Source organism: Globicephala melas, chromosome 3, assembly GCF_963455315.2.
Source record: "Globicephala melas chromosome 3, mGloMel1.2, whole genome shotgun sequence".
NCBI lineage: Eukaryota > Metazoa > Chordata > Mammalia > Artiodactyla > Delphinidae > Globicephala > Globicephala melas.
The window spans coordinates 117,625,486-117,647,825 of NC_083316.1; the positions used below are offsets into that span (position 1 = coordinate 117,625,486).

At 41.0% G+C, this 22,340-nt stretch overlaps 2 protein-coding genes across 2 annotated transcripts; both read right to left on the reverse strand.

The window, feature by feature from the left end:
* Positions 1-6,805: 6,805 nt before the first annotated feature.
* Positions 6,806-7,711, reverse strand: LOC132597018 (mitochondrial ornithine transporter 2-like). Its single transcript, XM_060295471.1, has one exon. It carries the CDS (start codon positions 7,709-7,711, stop codon positions 6,806-6,808), a length of 906 nt encoding a protein of 301 aa, XP_060151454.1.
* A 4,700-nt stretch (positions 7,712-12,411) lies between these two features.
* On the reverse strand, positions 12,412-14,767 carry LOC132597106 (transcription initiation factor TFIID subunit 7). The gene has a single exon (XM_060296335.2). The coding sequence runs from the start codon at positions 14,006-14,008 to the stop codon at positions 12,959-12,961; it is 1,050 nt and encodes a 349-aa protein (XP_060152318.1). The 5' UTR covers positions 14,009-14,767; the 3' UTR covers positions 12,412-12,958.
* Positions 14,768-22,340: the final 7,573 nt, after the last annotated feature.

Consider the following 22,340-nt stretch of genomic DNA (forward strand, 5'->3'; position numbering starts at 1 on the left):
AGAAAAATTGTAAAAGACATGAACAAACATTTCACAGAAGAAACATATAACCAATAGATGCACAAAGAGATGTTCTTTTGCTGTAATTAGAGAAATATAGATCAAAACCAAGATCAGGTAGATTTTTTTGTTTGACAAAAATTTAAAAGCCTGACAATGCCAAGTGTTGGAAAGCCTGTGGATACAAGAGATTCAGGCCTATATATTGCAAGTGCATGTAAAAATCCATACAACTACTTTGCCAAATAGTTGAATATTAGCTATTAAATATAACGATTACTCCTAGATAAATACTTGCGAGTTCCAGAATTTCTATTCCTAGTTATATACCCAAAAGAAATTCTTGCACATTTGCATCAGGAGGTATATATAAGAATGTTTATATTGACAGTGGGCAACAGGAGCAAAAATCAGGAAACAATCCATATGCCTATCAACTGAATGAATAAGCTACGGCATACTCACAAAATGGAATGTTTTACAGTAATCTAAATAAATGAATTACAGGAACACAAGATGATTGGATTTTAAAAATAAATATTAGAGAAAAAAATGTACCAAAGTATCACATACAGTATTTTACCCTTACTATAAAATTTAAAACAACTAGAAAAATATATATGTGGGAGTAACATATAATACAAAAAAAAAATTCAGAGGAGCAAAGAATGATGCACATAGAATTCAGGATGATAGTTACCTTGATCTGCTGGGTCCAGGGAGTGGTAGGAGGGACCATTTGTACGATCAGATGTATATCACTACCAAGGTCCTGGCATTTGTGGGGAGGTACTGTGTTCACAAATTCTTATTACTATTTCGATAGATAACTACATATATAGATATACAGCTAAATGATACTGGATAGGTAAGTAAATAAACAACGCAGGTCAGGTATGGACTAATGATGACAGTTTCGCATAATCCAATTCTGTGAACTTGAGGTCCAACCGTATAAAAATAAAACAAAACAGCACATGTGAGAGAATATAAAGCACACAGAATCACCAATGAAGTATTCTTGCCAAAAATGTTTAAGCTCAACCAGGCCTTTAGACCTTCTTTCAAGGAGTGAAAGTCCTGAAACCCAGGAAACTTCCTGCCTAGTTCTTCGCACTAACAGACCAGAATCAATCTGGAGGAAAAACTCTTGGATATAGTGCAAGGCTCTTATCGACGTGGTTCAGCTTTGACTCCAGACGGCAAAGAGAAGTGGAGAGGCAAGCATAAAAATAGAAGCAGAGAATTAAAAATAAAAAGCAGTGTGTGCTAAAATCCTTAATGCATTACAAAAGAGAGTAATGGCTCTGCGGCCGGCCTCCGGACTCAGAACCCAAGACTTATCCTGCTGCACGGCCTCTTCATGACCAAGTGGGCACCTGAGTCCAAGTAGATTCCCATGTCTGGTGCTAAGGAGACAGAGAAGGCTTTTTGTGGACAAAACCTCCAAGAACCTAGATCGGGAACTCAGAGCACGGGTTGAAGGGTCTGCCATTCATCGAAAGGCAGAAAGGAGTCTTTGCTCCGAATGGACAAAAGAACCATTTGTAAGTCAATGTGCAAAGAAATTAAGTGGGAGGATGCCCCGATTAAAGTCTGCTGGTTATTGAGGAGGACCCAGTGAAACTACGTTAGGCTGGAGTAGAAATTCTCACTATATAGACAATTATCTGGCTTCCCTGTAACAGAAATAATACTCTTTCTGAGTACAATTTTTCCCCCCACAGAATGTGCAGAATTGTTAACAGACATCAATTTTCTACAAAACTACTTACCCAGCTGTGAAATTTTTTATCTCAAGGTGCAGACTAAAGCCAGTAATACCAAATTTTCTGAAGTGGTTTTGAAAAAGCCATTATATCTGTGGCAATGAACAGAGCATCAGAACAGATGATACTCCACCAACCTTGAAGAGATAGGGACACAGGATGATCCTAGTCCGCCTTTTAAACATCATTTACACCATTCACAAGGAGCCTGTATTTAAAAGTGCTGGCATTTGGAGGGCACTGAAAACACGGTGGACCATGGAGCTCAAAGGGCAGACCACAGACTTAGATGATAGTTCCAACACTGAAATAATTTACTTTCTAAAAAGGCCCTCAGAGAAGATTCCTGGGCCATTCCGCATGAATTTGGAGAGATCAGAGAGACCAGAGAGTCACAGACTTTGAAACAGGAATTTCAAATTTCAAAGGGTGCTTACGTTGGAAACGTAGGCTCCAAACAGAAGGTACTTTCTGGCTTGAGCAAAAAATCTCCTGTGACTGTTTTATGCACACAACAACTTCCTGATAATAATGTCACCCCTTCTTAGAGATATGGGCCAGAAGAAGAGAAACTACTTTCCTTCCAAGTTCAACACCTTGGGGACATTCTCTTGTTTAATTCAAGAAAATGATCAAGTTTGATACTCCACTGCCAGATATGGTCCTTCTGAGATATTACATATACTTAACTGCTGTAGCTTGGTATTAGTATCCCATGAAAGCTGGAACAGAGAATGAATTTCTAGCTACAGTATCACTATAGCATTGCAAGATACATACCATCTGGTCCTGACAGTAGACCAAAGGGTATAATAAGATTTTTCAAAGTTGAGGGATAAGAAGGAGTTCCCTGGCAGTCCAGTGGTAGGACTCGGTGCTTTCACTGCCATGGCCTGGGTTCAATCCCTGGTCGGGAACTAAGATCCTACAAGTTTTGCACCATGGCCAAAAAAAAAAAAAAAAAAAAATTGAGGGATAGCAGAGAAAACTCTAATTTTAAAAGATACATGCAAGTTCACAGTAGCACTATTTATGATAGCCAAGACATGGAAGCAACCTAAATGCCCATCAACAGATGAATAGATAAAGAAGATGTGGTATATATATATATATATATATATATATACACACATACACACACACACAATGGAATATTATGCAGCCATAAAAAGAATGAAATAATGCCTTTTGCAGCAACATGGATGGACTTAGAGTTTACCATATTAAGTGAAGTAAGTCAGACAGAAAAAGACAAATATATGATATCAGTTATTTGTGGAATCTAAAAAGATGATACAAATGAACTTATTTACAAAACAGAAATAGAGTCAAAGACTTATGGCTACCAAAGGGGAATGGGGGAGGGAGGGATAAATTAGGAGTTTGGGATTAACATATACACACTACTATATATAAAATCGGTAAACAACAAGGATATATATATATATATATACACACACACACACACACACACACACATATGTATGACTGAATCACTTTGCTGTACACTGGAAACTAACACAACATTGTAAACTAACTATACTTCAATAAGAAATAATTTTTCAAACGTTGAGGGATAAATTATACAATGTGGAAGTAAAGTTTAAAATAAGGCTACGCATCAGAAATATGGATTTGACCAACTTAAATCTTAGAAATAAATACCATCTCACCTCAAAATAAATAAATAAATAAATGAATAGTAACCTGTGAGGTGATGGACATTAACTAACCTTATTGTAATAATCATTTCATAATAAACATACATATAAAATCATAACACTGTACACCCTAAACATGCACAATGTTATTTGTCAATTATATCTCAATAAAGCTGGGGAAGAAAAAAGAAAGAAATACCATGAAACTAATTTAAAGACTACAAAGAAACCACAATATAAAACCAAAAACACAGTTAAGGAAAAGATTTTACACACACACATCATTGATTTTACATACACACACACACACACAATTTGGATTCTATTTTTTTGTTCTAAATTGTATTCTAGAATATTGCTCTTCTGACTGAAAACAAACATCTAGACCATCTAGACCCTGAGAACAGAAACCAGACCATTAATATCTGAATACCCAGAGCTCAATATAGTATACTGTAAATGGTGTGAATTCAATAAATATTTTTATTTAGGTAAATAGTTTAATGATAGAACACTCAAATTTCTTTAAACACAATATTTCAAGTTACTATAGTTTTGTCTGAGTACAGATCTGAAGTGGTACAAATTGTATCTAAATATTGAACCATGAATTAAGCAAAAAGGGTGGAAAACAATTCTTCTGACTTAGGTTTCAATTCCTTACTCCCACTCTTGCTTGCCTCAAATGATTTCTATTGAAGATATTTAGGTAAACCTTTAATGGACAACATGTGAAAAGGTCCGTTGACTATAGGGCTAATTGAGACAAGCTCATGGGTACTGAGCAGGGGGCCTTCGGACTTTGAAAGGTCCACTTCCTGCAGAAGCCATTCCTGTTCTCTTTTCTACTTTAATCCAGACCTGCTTGAATGAAGCCCCATTAAGTAGCTACTGACCACTTATGTACATAATACATAACTTAAATGTATAAATAACTTAGAAGTAAAGTAGAAAAATGGTTTTCTTTTAAAGAAAAAGCAAATGGAAGACCAGTCACCGCTCTGGAGCACACCAGGCATGACACTGAGCATCCCCTCCCCAAATGTCTGCCCCAGCCCCCATTTGTCAACATCCATCACCCTGACCCTCTTGCCTCTGGCAATATGGCTAGACTTACCTCAGAGGTTTCAGATAGAAAAAAGCTGAAGGAAACTGGGGATTCCATACCAGGTGTACATTCCACCAGCAGTGATTGACACACATGCCACGTGCGATCATTAACACTGGGAGCCTGCCTCTTTTCAGCTTTACAGGCTGCTTAAGAACACTTCTTATTGAGAGAGACTCTGCTGGTCTTGGATCATCATGGAATGATGAGGCTTACTTTAGTAAGAATGACCCTCTTACATTATAGGGCCAAAGAACACATGCACAGGAGTGTGGGGATCAGACGAACTATGTTTTTCTGTTTTTGTCAGTGCCTATATACATACATATGGTACAGTTTAATAAAGTTGCTTTTCTTATGTTTCATTGCTTTGTAAAATCACATCATATATACAGTCATCAATAAAACTCACAGATGGCCAGTACGAAATTTAGAAGTTTCCAACACTGTAAAAAAATGACAAGGAGTTATCAGCCCTCAGGTAAACTTCAGGATGGGTCAGCCCTAACATTAATCACTGTGGACTGCAAGCACTAAATTCTGTCTAGTTCTATTTGAGAGGAGAGGACTTCGTCCACTGGTAACGTCACCTGATCACCATCAGGGAACAAAAAGTTCTCATGGCTTTGGCACTCTCTGTTCCCTGGAAGGGTTTCTGACTGGTGGAGGCAGAGAGGACAGTGAACGATCCAAAAGGAATCAACAACCCCTAAATGGGCCAATAGTACATCCTGGAATCCTACCCAGGCCAGGACCTGAGACTGGAAGCCAAGAACTGTTGTCAACTACATGGGTCTTCATCCAAGCACAGAAGCACAGCCCCATCCCTCACCTCTTCCTCAGTCTAAAGTAGAGCAGAGGGGAAGCTCTTTGGGAGAAGAGAGGAAGGAAATTTGGTACAGACAAAGGCCAGGCTACTTCCCAGAGGCCTAATGCTCTAGGCCACACCTAACTAAGAGTGTGGAATATGATCCCACTTTGAAGATGAATAGCACTATTTTAAGAGTAGAACATCTTGGGAAAATCCAGGGTGCCTACTCTGAAACTTTAACTCGAGGCTGTGGAAGACACATCAGTATGCAGGTATATTCTCCTCTTAAGAATCTAAGATGACAGAGACCACCCTCGTGGTCCAGTGACTAAGGCTCCACGCTCCCAGTGCAGGGAGCCCAGGTTGGATCCCTGCGCAGGGAACTAGATCCCGCATGCCACGACTAAAAACATTCTGCATGCTGCAACTAAAGATCCTGCATGCCGCAACTAAGACCCGGTGCAGCCAAATAAATATTAAACAAAAAATCTAGATGAGAAAAAATATGAAATCTTGCCATTTGCGACAACATGGCGGGACCTTGACGGTATTATGCTAAGTGAAGTAAGTCAGACAGAGAAAGATAAATACTATAGGATTCCACTCATATCTGGAATATGAAAAACTATAATAAACAAACAAAACCCCTAATAAATGAACAAACCAAAACCAAATAAAACAAACATGTCATTACAGACAACAGAGTAGTGGTTATCAGAGCGGGCAGGTAAACGAGGGAGACAAAGTGGATAAAGGGGATCAACTGTATGGTGATAGATGAAAACTAAATTTTTGGTGGTGAGCACATTGTAGGGTATACAGATGTAGAAATATAATGCCATAAATCAAGATTACCTCAATAAAAAATAAAATAAATCATTGTAAATGAAAAAATGTAGATGGATATTTTCGTTTTCAAGCACCAAACACTTTTTAAAAACTTTAATTGGCTAATATAGTGCACATGTTAAGCAGACTTTTAAAGAGACCCTACATCTTGAGTGGGTTAAGTAATCATTTATAACCATCTTGAAACATGTTTAACTCGGTTTTTCTAGTGACATGAGATTAAACATGGAAACCAAACTGTGTTTCACTCACAACATATAAGCAAACAAACTGCATGCACATGTGTAGATTTATGCAAAAGCCCGGTGATACAACTATGTTTAGCTTTTCAGATTAGGTACATACGGCCACCCACTCGCCCTGTATTACCTCACCAAACACAAGCGCAGCAACTTTTCTATTTCAATACAATTATGGGCAGAAATTATATGATATAAAATAGAGGTTCTTCCATAAAGGTTAAGATTTAGCATATAAGCAGGGAAGACAAAAGCAAAGTTCCCATTAAGTCAAAAATAATACCACACTGGTCCAGTGCTCCATGAAACTCTGAGTTAAATTATAGTCCTCAAAGGCGTGTACTTGGATCCAGATTCACCAAGACACTTCAGTATGCTTCAAACTGGCTCATCATCATCTTCCTGCTGTATTCATAAGCCAAAAATAGTGCCGCATTGGCAGGGAACGCTCGAATCAAAGTAGCTTTCAGACCAGAATATAAAGCTGCTACTCCTTCCTTTTTCACAACACTTAAAAGAGTTCTGATAAGTCCTGCCTGTTTTCCAAGCATGGAAAGAACCTGAATTCTGGATTTGATACAATCCACTGGGTATATGACAAGCCAAAGGCAAATTCCAGCAATTCCACCGCTTAACATCAAGGGGACAGGGCCTAGTTCATCTTTTGATCCATCCGAGGCAAAAAACGATCGGCTCAGTTCATAGCCACCGAAGAAGAAGAAATAGCCTGGTACTACTTGAAACAGAGTGCTCGTGAGTCCGTGGTAGAAGCCCAAGGGGCCATCCTTTCTAAGGATACTCTTCACGACGGACCAAACTGTATTATGGCTTTTTGCTATCCTCCCTGACATCTCCAGTTCGTGCATGGTCTGCAGCCGGCACTTCACCAGCTCAGTGGGGCACAGGGCCAGCGCGCCAAACGCAGAGGCGATGGAACCAGCGGCCGCAGTCTGCAGATCATTCAGCTTCGTCTGCTTGTCCAATCCAACCACTTTCCTCACGAACTGTTGGCAGAAGCCGTAGCACAAGAAGAGGACTGAGTTCTCGGCGACGTAGGCCATCAGCGCGGGGCCGGTCCCTTTGTAGAAGCCCCGCAAACCCACCTGGGAGTATGTCTTCAGGCCACAGTCGACGAGGCCCTTGTACAGGCCAGGGAACGTCTGCATCTTCACTTTCAGTGTGTCGAAGGGCTGCCCGGTCAGGACGCATGCTGTGCCCCCAAGGGCCCCCGCGGTGAGGTCGATGGCGGCTTGGATGGCAGGACTGGATTTCATGTTCGCCCACTCTTCTGCTGGTCTCCGAGGAAGGGAACTCTCTGGAGCTTAGGAGGCCGTCCCGTGTCCAGCCGCCTGCTCTTGGCTCTGTCTCCGGCGCGGGAGAAGCCGCTTAACCCCAGACTAGGCCGCGGGCCGCCCTCCCCACGCACTGAAATAACCCCCGGCCCGCGGGCCCGCGCGCGCCTCTTCTGGCGCCCTGCGGCCGCCGCGTCTGGGCCCTAAACCCGTCAGCCGCCCTCCCGCTCGCTCCGCGCCGCCCGTTAGTCCCAGCGCCCGCGGGCCCCGGGGCAGACTAGAGAAACACTTCTAATGAATCTCAATACAGCAGTAGAAAGCTGTCCGATAAATTCCTGCGATTACGGCCAGAAACTCCAGGCGCTGCTGCGGCGGAGGAAGACTTGCCTTCCTGTTCGGCCAGAGACCCCCACCTCTCGGCAAAACAAAATGGGAGGTATTTGATCGCGCCTGGGGTCAAAGAGTCAATCTACAGAGACAAAGGTTTAAAATAGGGAAAACGAACAAACACTTTGCGGGGTTTACCTGACAATCGGTGGCTCCTTCGGATCAGAAAACCCTTAATCGTCTCCGGAGAGGAATGGAGGCTCCACAAAGGTGCAGGCCGCCGCGCATCTCCAGGTGTAGCTCTTTGTCCGCCGGGGGCTACGCCGGGGGAGGCCTGAGGCGGGCAGATCCCCTCTTTCGTGGTAACATCGCCGAGGATCCTGGCCTGAAGCCCTGTGAGCTGGTGGGACGCACACCCTCGTTATTTCTAGAGGTTAAGTCAAGGCCTTGTACAATCGCATTGGAAAACATCTATATACAGCTAAAAAACTTGATATAAAAGACCTGTGTGGCTCCAGCGCTCTGTGCGTGCTAAGTCTCGGCGTTCTTGCTGAGGAGCCATGCAGCTTTATGCAGCAGAAGTTCTGGATATAACTGACTACAGGCCTAGTAGGCAAGATGCAGTTTGGGGCATCAGTGAGGGTACCGCTGTCAGGACACACTTTTCCTCCCATATGCTTATAATCCCAGCGTTGGAACGAATTCTCTTAAAGTTTACATTTTAAGCCCTAGGCGGTATTTTACTTTGGGGGTAAAAACAAAATGGTGGAGGGGGCAGAAAGTATGCTAAAAGGATTCTTTCATTTAGAAAGCTTTCCTTGTCTGATTCTTTGGGTATCAGTTAATATTTAAAAGTGAGGCACCTAAAAGCAGATTGTGCGTGGATACTGTTTGTCAACAGGTAGACTTCATTGTAGTAAGTAGTGACTTGGCCTTTTCTTTGGAGAGTGCCCAAATGTATCTGGATTTCTTTTCTCTGGTACCATATGGTTTCTTCAGAGAATAATCTTCCAGTCTTGACTGTGTGTGTGTGTCTGTGTGTGTTTGCGGGGGAGGGGGGGTGCGAGTGGTGTTTACCTTGGGTACTGATTTAATGACACCAAGTGGGAGAAGAGGGTTGACATCCTGCAGTCAGAAAACAGACTTTCACACAATTCCCTTGTTCAATGCTATGGACCCCCAGCCTCCATCTGTGCCTTCTTTGGTTCAATTTACCCAGAAAATAAACTTTCTGTCTGTGGCATGGGGAAGGAAAAGTCATCTGGCTTGAGTGAGATAGGGCTCCTGGACATCCAACAGCTCTGAGCACAGATTTTATCTTATTTTTTTTTGTCTGTGCCACATGGCATGCAGGATCTTAGTTCCCAGACCAGGGATGGAATCTGTGCCCCCTGCGGTGGAAGCCCAGAGTCCTAACCACTGGACTGTCAGGGAAGTCCCTGAACACAGACATTAATGAATCCTGTTTCTAGCCTCACACCTTCCCTCTTCCTTGGAAACTGCCTGCAAAAACTGAGCCTCAGTGTCTGTATCAAGTGGGTAGGTTTGTTTCTCCTTGGTATACCTCCTTGCAGACATTTAGCATGTAACTTTCTGTGATCTATGAATTTATCGTTTCTTCATCTGCTTTGGCCTTCTGAAAACATTGACATCTCTCATCCACTGTTGTCTCATCTCCTATTTTCCTTGCCCTTGGCGGTTACTATATTAGCAGGCTATCTGACAGAGAAAAGAGATTCATGAGAACAATGTGCCATTTTAAACTAGAAAAAAAATTTTTTTAATTTTTAAAATTTCGTATCACATTTGATGGTTTTTTAAAAATTAATTTTATTTATATATTTATTTATTTTGGTTGCATTGGGTCTTTGTTGCTGTGCTCAGGCTTTCTCTAGTTGCCGCGAGCGGGGGCTACTCTTGGTTGCGGTGCACAGGCTTCTCATTGCGCTGGCTTCTGTTGTTGCAGAGCATGGGCTCTAGATGCACGGGCTTCAGTAGTTGTGGCATGCAGGCTCAGTAGTTGTGGCTCACGGGCTCTAGAGAACAGGCTCAGTAGTTGTGGCACATGGGCTTAGTTGCTCCACAACATGTGGTATCTTCCCAGCCCAGGGCTCAAACCTGTGTCCCCTGCATTGGTAGGTGGATTAACCACTGCACCACCGGGGAAGTCCCTCACATTTGAGGGTTTTTAAAAACTGTTTTGGTTTTTTAAAACTGTCCATTAATTACCTATGGTTCATTGTTTATTTTTTAAAAGCACATACTGTTTTTACAAACACAAGAGATGCAGGATACTACAATAAATCATCAACTGCTTTTGCATTAAATTCATATATCTATATGTTTTGGAGAAACCAAGTTAGTAATCAGTGCCAGGGATCATGAAGGCATTAATAGGGAAATCGTCTGTAATTTCATTGAATTATCAGACATAGCTGTGCAATAATACACAGATCTCAAGTTCCATGAAATATATTTAAACAGCTGGACTTGGAGCACATGTACTCCCACGCATACATGGAAAACAATGGCAAAGGAACTTCCAAATTTTCAGTGAAGATGCACACCCACATCACATGTACCCTAGCAATCAGACTGAGTAGCCAGATAGGATTACCAGAGAAAGTAAGGTTTGAGCTGAGGGCTGAGTAACAAAAAGCTAGCCATGAGACTATCTGGAGACTGTTCCAGGAAAAGGGAAATATAAGTGTAATATAAGTAGAGCTCTGTAGTGTGAAAGAGCTGGGCGTTTGAAATACAGAAAGAAGGCCAATATATCTGCTGTGTGGTGAGCAGTCTTCCTACTCTGTGTTTTCACACAATTCTTACCAGGTAATAAAAGTTTAAGCAGAGTTGAAGACAGTCCTTCAGAGGCATGATTGGTCACAATTTGTCCAAAGTTTTTGTCTCAAACATTTGATCTACAAATTCAAAACGTTAGGCTTTATGACATTTAGATGTGAACATAAAGATCCCATTTACCTAATCTATAGAAATAATGCAAAACAGAGACCACACTGACATGCTTATTGCAGCATTCTGTGTAATAGCAAATTTAAAATGAACAACCTAAGTGATCGGCAATAGGGGAGTGAATAAAATTAAGAATTTGTAAAATTTCTGCATTGCTTAAAATTTTCAGTGAGTTTTTTCTTATATTTTAAAACACTAATTTAAAAAATTCAACTTCCACTCAGGAACTCAGAAATATTGAAAACCGTAGCCCACCTATACATCACACTCATCAGGCAAGGGAGCTGTGAGAAAAGTGAGTCTTTTTTGGTAACTCTGGATTTACATGAAGGGAAATGGATCCCAATCTTCTTCAGTTAAGTTTTTCTCCTTTGAAGTTTACATAACAGATAATTACTCTTCATTATGGAGGTTTTAGTATTTATGCAAAACCAAGCCATAAATGAATCAAATAAAAACCAAAGCTACAGTAGTAAACTGACTCAGTTTGCTTATGCTGCGGATGTATTTGAAGCAAACTTTGTTTCTGCTGTAATTTATAAACTTTTAGAATGATTCTTTAATTTGAAATCAGTCAACCCCATTTAAAGCAGCTGTTTCTTTATACACTTTTCTACCATTTCAATCAGGCTTTAATTCAAATTTTTAATCCCTGTATGTTCAGACCCTAGTAAATAGGCAATAAATAGTTTGCTTTTATTCTATGAATTGTTCTAAGTCCTTATATGTATCAACTCAATAGCCAACAACTCAAGGGCCCCCAGGTAGGTAGTATTATCACTTCCGTTTTAGAGATGAGGAAACTGAAACCAACAGATTAATTTACTTGCCCAAGATCAATCTCAACTAGGTCACTGAAATAGAATACAAACAGAGGCACCACATCTCCTGACCTTGTGATTTTAATCTCTACTCTTCTTTAGTAAGTTTACAGTGACTAACAAGGCAAAGTACATAATCTCAGTGAATTTACAGCCTAGTGAGGACATGAGCAACAGGTAACTTAGACTTTGGTATGATAGATGCGTAATAGTATTTATCCCAATAGACTATTAAAGAGAAAGAGTAATTAAACTCCTTGAAAAAAATGGAAATAAGCTCAGGATTGAAAATAGTGAGAGAATGTGGTGAGATCAGGCTGAAAGAAAAGAATTTAGGATAGTTTAGGAATGTTCTTTATCTCCTGACCTCCAAATGGAGCAGGTGGATTGGAAACATAATGCAAAGATGACATTTCCCCATTTCTTTGCCTCTGCTGTTCCTCTTTTTCTTAAATTCTAACGTAACTGCTTCTTTTCCTACAAAACAGAATCCAATTGGTTAGTCCATTAAACCCCATTAAGAAACCACTTCAGAAGAGGATCTGATACTCACTACCCCTAAAAGAGCAAGACACATTATAAGGTGAAAATTACTTGCTTTTATTTATTGTGAAAACAACTTTATGAAATGATTTGCAATGCAAAACGTGGAAAACTGCTTTGAATAACTGGGACAATAGCTACAGCATGGGAAAACATATGTAAACAAACTTCACTGCCACCAAACTAGACTCTACTAATTTATCTCAGATGGCATCACAGAGTAGCAATGGCAGCTTCTGGTAAACGGAGAAACAGCAGCAAAGTCCTGCAGTGAAGCTGTGATTAATTACTAAACTGAACTGTTCACTAATCCTACAACTTCCCTGCATTTATCTGTCTATACATTCCTACTTACTACAGGACAAACACCCACCAAAGTGGTTCCAAAAGACAAATGAGATAGAAATTCACAGTTACATTTGTCTGCAAGACAAATCCAATAGAAGGCAGTGGAGGAAACTGGGAACTACTGCAAAGTTTTACTATCTAGTCCAGGTGATGAAAACAAAGTTTTTCTTTCAAGGCTGACCACTGTCAGGAATGAAATTAAGTATCAAAACTCTGCTCACTTCTCTAGGAGTGATTCTAGCTCTTCTTGCAAAGAGCTGAGCTGCTCCTTTTCTCGGTCTTCCTTTTGTTTCAGTTCATCCAGCACAGCCTGAAATCTGTTCTTGAGAGCCAGGTTTTCCACTTTCAGGATGAGATCCTCCTGTCGCTTTGCCCTGTCCTGGGTCTCTTGGAGCTTGCCTTTCATGTTATCAATCTGTTTCTGAATTCCCATAACCAGCTGATTAGTTCCCTCGTCTTCTTGGTGGTGTTCATCTGACTCATTTAGCTTGTCCTGTAGCTGCCTTTCCAGATCTTCCTCAGTGTCAATGATGTTTATGTCTTCTTCATCTTGATGCTGTGTCTCATCTTCATCTTCACTGCTGCTGCTAAGGTCATTGAATATCTCCCGAAGCTCATCATGTTCTAATGAGTCACGGCCCTGCCTGTGGCCAGACATGCCTGGGGAAGAGATATCAAGGCCTTGGTTTTCTGCTTCTTTTGTTTCATCTTCAGCAATTATTTCCCAACGGGTACTGACAGCTTCAGCATCTGTGCTCAGCAACCGCTTTACTTCTTTTTCCACATCTGGAGACTCAATATACTTCTTCTTTGCTGTCTTACGGAACCTTCTCTTTCTGACATTTTTTAGAGGCAGAGTAATTCCATGGTTCCATACAAACTTTTTCTCTTTGTCCTTATCCTTTTTCTTGCTTGCTTTGGGATCAGCAGTGGCAACTGGTTCCTCAACAGGAGGATAGAGATCACCGTCAACTGTAGCGACAAGCATCTGAGAGATATCAGCTGTCTTGTAAAAGGTTTTTTTATCAATGGTTTTCAAACTTTCCATAACACATGGCAGATCTACCAATTTTGACGCCAATGGGACCCGGTCCACTCTGACAATTCCATGACGCCCATCAGGATGTAACTCAATTGTCAGTCTGTCCTTCAGGTTGACATGACCAGACTGTACCGCCCGCCTCACGGTAGAGGCATACTCCAGAGGTAGGCGTAAGATAAACTGGCTCTCTAGTTCGTGAGGAGCATCATCTTTGCTCTTACTCATCTTTATTTCTTTGTGACTCACTTTTTCTCTAATAACCACTTGTTGCACTGAAAAATTTCAGCTATTTCAACAGAAAGACCAGTTCTTTATAAATTGAAGTCTTTAATTACAAAGAGTTCTAGGTAGAACAGCAACAAAGCGTCTATTCTGAATTAAGCCCCAAATCTTTGTAAATATGCTGTAACAATACCAGTGGTTACTGACGCATTGCCTTACTCAGGTCCATTTAAATCTATGAGCTGCAATGCCACGTTCCAACCTCTAGATGCCGCTGCAGGACAACGCAGGGAAAGCAAATGGCGGCTCCCACGGAATGATTTTCGGCACAGAAAGTAAGGCTCAGCAGATACTCCCAATCCACAAACTCTCCCGGAAGAAAGATACGCAAAAAGCGGGGCGTAGTGAGCTGTCTTCGCCTCGGGTACTTACAATCCAGTGACGATTATAAGTCCAGTTTCTCCGGACAGGCGCGAGCGGAAAAGGAAGCCACTCAGAGCAAGGTGGCCGGGAGCCGATCGTCTCCTTCCGAATTCCTTTGTTCTTCCCGGCACCTGGCAAAGCGATCCGCTGATTATCGGTGAAATGGCGGAGGACGGGCAACGCGAAATCTCGCCAAAAACCGCAGCTCCAAACGCCAGATTCTGCAACTCCGCAGCTCAGCGGGCCTCCGTCCGTTAACGGCCGACCTAGCCGAGAAAAGAGAGCTACGTCACCACACGGGACGGGAAGCTGCTGTGAGTCGCAACACGCCTCGGGCGGAAGTGCGGGCTGCCTCAGCGCGCGCAGGCGCAACGCCCGATTACGCGCTCAGGCGTGTCTTGTCGTCTCGCGAGAACTTGGCCTTAACGGGAGAAAGACTATGTTTTAAAGACCTGTTGATTTAGGGTTTCCCTGGTGGCGCAGTGGTTGGGAGTCCGCCTGCCGATGCAGACACGCGGGTTCGTGCCCCAGTCCGGGAGGCTCCTGCGTGCCGCGGAGCGGTTGGGCTCCTGAACCGTGGCCGATGGGCCTGCGCGTCTGGAGCCTGTGCTCCGCGACGGGAGAGGCCACAGCACTGAGAGGCCTGCGTAACGCAAAAAAAAAAAAAAAGAGCTGTTGGTTTTTAAAAGTAACGGTTCTAAGAAGGACATAGATTCTCCCGCCCGCCTCCGCTAAGCCAGGGCTTTTACCGGATGTCTGTGGGGCCGGATACCTCCTAGGCTTCCGCGTGATTGCCGGAGATAGGGCGTCCATGCGGAAATGGTGTTTGTTTCTTGAAACATCTCGGCATCTCCACAGGCTATATTCAATCTGGAGCCGATAAAAGAACTCTATAACTAACCATACCGTGGATTTTAAAGTATCCAAGTCAGTGGAGTGAGGACATGCAGCCTACCATAACTCTAAGTCTGTGTTTGTTGATTATGAAGATGGCCGTAGGGGGCCCGTGACTCGGTCTTTTTCTGTTTTGAAGACCCCCTGAGGGAACAAGGGTGATTCCTCTTTTTTCTTTTTCTTTTCTTTTTTTATACAGCAATTTCTTATTAGTCATCCATTTTGTACATATTAGTGTATACATGTCAATCCCAATCTCCCAGTTCATCCCCGCCCTCCCCTCCCCTGCCACTTCCCCCCCTTGGTGTCCATACGTTTGTTGTCTGCATCTGTGTCTCAATTTCTGCCCTGCAAACCGGTTCATCTGTACCATTTTTCTAGGTTCCACGTATATGCGTTAATATACGATATTTGTTTTTCTCTTTCTGACTTCACTCTTTGTGAGTCTCTAGATCCATCCACGTCTCTATGGGTGACCCAATTTCGTTCCTTTTTATGGCTGAATAGTGATTCCTCTTTTTAATGTGTTTGACGTAAATATAAATGTAAACAGAGAAGGTACTGTTCTTCTGGAGGCCCACGTTCATTTAGGACAGTTGGCTGAAAGACGAATAGTCTGATTAAAGTAGAATATAATTGAAGTATTACTTCCTTCTACTCATTTGCCAGTAATTTTTAAATTAGTTTGGAATTTTAAAAAATCCACCTCTACTGTTTGGATAACTTTTCTGCTTGCCTCTTCTTTAGGTGGTCAAGTATTCTTCAACATGTATTTATAGTACTTCAGTCTAACTGTGTAACAGTTTCCACTTATTCCTATTCATTTCCATTTATTTATTAATAGGATCAATTTGGTAGACTATCGAGGTCACTAAAATTTCAATTTCTATTATCTAATATATCAACACCTGCGTCTAAGTTTTAGAGAATTCACTTAAAATGTGATTAACATTTAGAAAATTCACTTTATTTCTTTATGTACTTATTGTCTCCCTCACCTAAGATTGGAAGCTCCATGATAATCAGGAGTCTAATATCATGTTCATCCGGTCCCAGTGCCTAGTATCAAAACGTGGGAGATAAAAAATATTTGCTAATTGAATGAAACAATTGATCCATCCAGAAAGAATATAAATACAATCTAAATCCTATAGTAATTTGTCAGAAAATACATTCTGTGTCGCCTTAAAATGAGATAGAGCCACTTTATATATACATTTCCTCTCCAGTCACGGACGGTGCCAATTGTTATGAGGCCAGAAGTTTGCAAACAGCGTGTGTGAATGTGATCCCTTTTGTTTCGTAGACTGTGCTACTGTGTGTCATGGGGTGGAATTTAAATGGTTTGGTACCAGTCTGGTTTTTTATGTTAAGTTTGAAGGAAAATTATGCTCTTCTACATAACTGTACTTTAGTTCTTTGTTCTGTAATGTGTTGAAGAACGTTAGCTGATGTATATGTAATTTCCAGGATGATCTATTTCCTCTTTTTGAAGAAGTTTTTCCAATGTGCTTGTCCCTTAATTGTACCTGATTTTACTTCATAGATATGAGTTTAGCATGCTAGCCTTTGCATAATGCTTTATTTAACCCTATAAAATGTGAGGCCGTGCTTATACATGAAAATAATCCAAATATTGCTTTGCATTTTAATTGCCTATGAGTTTTATGATGCTCATATATCTTTGTCACAAAAAATAACTTGAGATAAATTCTGGGCAATTCAGATTTGCCAAAATTATCGTGTATTTTAGTTATTAAACCTTGAAATGGAAGGTTGTCAGAGATAATTAAAAGGATCAACTGAAGTTTCCCCTAAAGTATCTACCTCCTTCAATCCTGAAACATATTTTCTGTTTTTGAGTTTAATACATTTTCTGAATGCTGTTTTTTGAGGGGTAGTTACATTGATCTTAAAGGTAAGGGCCCTGCCACATCACCATTACCTTAATGTCTATTGATTAATCCAGTTGTTGTTCTTGTTGTTGTTGTTTTGACTGGGTAACTGAATTTTATTTATTTATTTTATTTTTGGCTGCATTGGGTCTCTGTTGCTGCACGTGGGCTTTCTCTAGTTGGAGCGAGCGGGGGCTACTCTTCGTTGCATTGCGTGAGCTTCTCATTGCGGTGGCTTCTCTTGCTGCAGAGCACGGGCTCTAGGTGCGCGGGCTTCAGTAGTTGCAGCACGCAGGCTCAGTAGTTGTGGCTCACGGGCTTAGTTGCTCCGCAGCATGTGGGATCTTCCCGGAGCAGGGCTCGAACCCATTTCTCGTGCATTGGCAGGCAGATTCTTAACCACAACACTGCCAGGCAAGTCCCAAGGAACTGAATTTTTAATTTTGTTTATTTTCTTTAACACCTTTATTGGAGTATAATTGCTTTACAATGGTGTGTTAGTTTCTGCTTTATAACAAAGTTAATCACCTATACATATACATATATCCCCATATCTCCTCCCTCTTGCGTCTCCCTCCCACCCGCCCTATCCCACCCCTCCAGGTGGTCACAAACCAGCGAGCTGATCTCCCTGTGCTATGTGGCTGCTTCCTACTATCTATTTTACATTTGGTAGTGTATATATGTCCATGCCACTCTCTCACTTCGTCCCAGCTTACCCTTACCCCTCCCCGTGTCCTCAAGTCCATTCTCTATGTCTGCGTTTTTATTCCTGTCTTACCCCTAGGTTCTTCATGACATTTTTTTCCCTTAAATTCCATATATATGTGTTAGCATACGGTATTTGTCTTTTTCTTTCTGACTTACTTCACTCTGTATGACAGATTCTAGGTCCATCCAACTCAGTACAAATAACTCAATTTCGTTTCTTTTTATGGCTGAGTAATATTCTCTTGTATATAGGTGCCACATCTTCTTTATCCATTCATCTGTCGATGGACACTTAGGCTGCTTCCATGTCCTGGCTATTATAAATAGAGCTGCAATGAACATTGTGGTACATGACTCTTTGAATTATGGTTTTCTCAGGCTTATTCCCAGTAGTGGGATTGCTGGGCTCTATGGTATTTCTATTTTTAGCTTTTTAAGGAACCTCCACACTGTTCTCCGTAGTGGCTGTATCAATTTACATTCCCACCAACAGTGCAAGAGTGTTCCCTTTTCTCCACACACTCTCCAGCATTTATTATTTGTAGATTTTTTGATGGTGGCCATGCTGACTGGTGTGAGGTGATAACCTCACTGTAGTTTTGATTTGCATTTCTCTAATGATGTGTGATGTTGAGCATCCTTTCATGTGGTGGTGGCAATCTGTATATCTTCTTTGGAGAAATGTCTGTTTAGGTCTTCTGCCCATTTTTGGATTGGGTTGTTTGTTTTTTTGATATTGAGCTGCATGAGCTGCTTGTAAATTTTGGAGATTAATCCTTTGTCAGTTGCTTCATTTGCATATATTTTCTCCCATTCTGAGGGTTGTCTTTTCATCTTGTTTATGGTTTCCTTTGCTGTGCAAAAGCTTTTAAGTTTCATTAGGTCCCATTTGTTTATTTTTGTTTTTATTTCCATTTCTCTAGGAGGTGTGTCAAAAAGGATCTTGCTGTGATTTATGTCATAGAGAGTTCTGCCTATGTTTTCCTCTAAGAGTTTGATAGTGTCTGGCCTTACATTTAGGTCTTTAATCCATTTTGAGTTTATTTTTCTGTATGGTGTTAGGGAGTGTTCTAATTTCATTCTTTTACATGTAGCTGTCCAGTTTTCCCAGCACCACTTATTGAGGAGGCTGTCTTTTCTCCATTGTATATTCTTGCCTCCTTTATCAAAAATGAGGTGACCGTATGTGCGTGGGTTTATCTCTGGGCTTTCTATCCTGTTCCATTGATCTATATTTCTGTTTTTGTGCCAGTACCATACTGTCTTGATTACTGTAGCTTTGTAGTATAGTCTGGAGTCTGGGAGCCTGATTCCTCCAGCTCCGTTTTTCTTTCTCAAGATTGCTTTGGCTATTCGGGGTCTTTTTTGTTTCCATGCAAATTGTGAAATTTTTTGTTCTACTTCTGTGAAAACTGCCATTGGTAGCTTGATAGGGATTGCACTGAATCTGTAGATTACTTTGGGTAGTATAGTCATTTTCACAATGTTGATTCTTCCTGTCCAAGAACGTGGTATCCCTCTCCATCTGTTTGTATCATCTTTAATTTCTTTCATCAGTGTCTTATAGTTTTCTGCATATAGGTCTCTTGTCTCCTTAGGTAGGTTTATTCCTAGGTATTTTATTATTTTTGTTGCAGTGGTAAATGGGAGTGTTTCCTTAATTTCTCTTTCAGATTTCTCATCATTAGTGTATAGGAATGCAAGAGATTTCTGTGCATTAACTTTGTATCCTGCTACTTTACCAAGTTCATTGATTAGCTCTAGTAGTTTTCTAGTAGCATCTTTAGTATTCTCTATGCATAGTATCATGTCATCTGCAAACAGTGACAGCTTTACTTCTTCTTTTCTTATTTGGATTCCTTTTATTTGTTTTTTTTTCTCTGATTGCTGTGGCTAAAACTTCCAAAACTATGTTGAATAATAGTGGTGAGCGTGGATAACCTTGTCTTGTTCCTGATCTTAGTGGAAATGGTTTCAGTTTTTCACCATTGAGAACGATTTTGGCTGTGGGTTTGTCATATATAGCCTTTATTATGTTGAGGTAAGTTCCCTCTATACCTACTTTCTGGAGGGTTTTTATCATAAATCGGTGTTGAATTTTGTCAAATGTTGTTTTTTTAAATCAAATCCACTTGACATATAGAAACACTCTAAGTTGATAAAAAGAATTATACCCCTGTGGTTGTTCCATAAAATATCTGTGATACTGGTGAACCAAAGATTTGGGGGGGAGCAATAAATTCCCCAGTGTGGTAATAAGCCTCACAGGGCTTCCTACCTATGATAAAGGAGTATCACAATCGGGCTAATGCTGTATGATTGAAAATTCTCTTTAATAAACTTTCAAGTTCCTTATACTGTGGAGGTTAAAAAAAAATGTGAGTGATGGAAGAAGCCTTGTTTATATTTTGGAGATTGAAAATTATAGGAGTGAAGAAATAGCAAATACCCCCCAAAATACACTTATATACTGTTCCAGCAGTATATAATCAGTAAAAAGCAAGTTAACTAAATTGTAGCAGTCTCTTGTATCAAATAGGATGCTTTCGATAGAAAAAAAGACCAGCCTAATTTACGCTGGTTTAAACAGTAAGAAAATGTGTTATCTCAAAAACCAGGTAGTCTAGAGCAGCTCTGTCCAATAGAAATATAATGTGAGTCACAGGTGAAAGTCACATATGTATGTTAAATTATCTAGTAGCCACATTAAAATGCCAAAAGGAAACACGTGAAACTACTTTCAATGACATTTTATTTAACCTAATTACCAAAATATTGCTCAACATATAATCAATGTATAAAATATTAACAATATTTTACATTCTTATTTTGTACTGAATCTTCAAAATCAAGTGTTTATTTTACACTTACAGTACATCTCAGTTTGGACTAGCCACACTTCAAGTGCCCAGTGGCCACATGTGGCAGGTGATTACTCTGTAGGACAGTGCAGTTCTAGAAGTATGGCTGCCTCTAGGCAGGATCGAATTATGGTCTGGCACAATTTGTTTAACTCTTGCTAATTTTGGATAATGAACATTTATTTACACTTTATTATTCTTTCAGCTTTACCCTCACCTCCTTGTAAATTTCCAAAGTCTGTGGTCATAAGAAACCTGCCAGCAGTAACTGGGGAACTTCCTTCCTTGTCCACGGTAAGTTCAGAGAGTGGCTCTTCCCAACCACAATCTGTCTTTCAATTTGATTGGACCAACTTAGACTATATACCTATCCCTGGCTCAATAATAGTCACCAGTGGAATACCCTAAGCCTGTGATTTTCAAAATGGTGGGGAGAAGGAGACATTTGGTGATGTCGAGAGACATTTTGATTGTTGCACCTGTGGGATCTCCTGGCCCCTCATGAGTGCTGCTAAATATCCTATAATGCACAGAACATCTCCCCCCAACAAAGTTATCTGACTCAAAATAGTACCAGGGTTGAGAAACCTTGCCCTAAGCTCATTTTTAAATTATTAATTGTTTTAAGCCACATTTCTAACTAAACATGGGCAAGAGTAATGAGATCACCAATATTGGTTTAGACCTATCAGAACCTACTACAGCTATGAATGGGTTCAGCTGCCCCTTAGGTGCACAGAGGGTGGACCTCTAAACTAAAAATGAAGTGTTAGAAGAGAGGAAAGAGCATGGGCAACTGTCATAATTTATTTGGGCTGCTGTGTCAAAATATCATAAACTGAGTGCCTTATAAGCACCTGAAATTTATTTCTCAGATCTGGAAGCTGAGAAGTCTGAGATAAAAGTACTGGCAGCTTTGGTGTCTGGTGAGGGTAGGCTTCCTGGTTCATAGGTGGCAGTCTTTTTTGCTGTAACCTCACATGGTGGAAGGGTGGAGGAGCTCTCTGCAGCCTATTTTACAGGGGCACTAATGCCATTCATGTGCACTCCAACCTCATGACCTAATCACCTCCCCAAAGCCCTGCCTCTAAATACCATCACATTGATTAGGTTTCAACATGTGAAATTTGGGGTGTTGAGGGGGCACAAATATTCAGTCTATAGAGGTAACCAGTGGTATCCATGAAAGAGCTGATTATTGGGAGGATTATAGTAGTATATATGTAATTCAAAAAAAGATACAAATGCCCAATAAGCACATGAGAAGATGCTCAACATTACTAATCATTAGGGAAATGAAAATAAAAACAACAGTGAGATACCACCTCACACCCATTAGGATGACTGCTATTAAAAAAACAGGAGGGGCTTCCGTGGTGGGGCAGTGGTTAGGAGTCCACCTGCCGATGCAGGGGACGCGGGTTCGTGCCCCGGTCCGGGAGGATCACACATGCTGCGGAGCGGCTGGGCCCGTGAGGCATGGCCGCTGAGTCTGCGCGTCCGGAGCCTGTGCTCCGCAACAGGAAAGGCCACAACAGTGAGAGGCCCGCG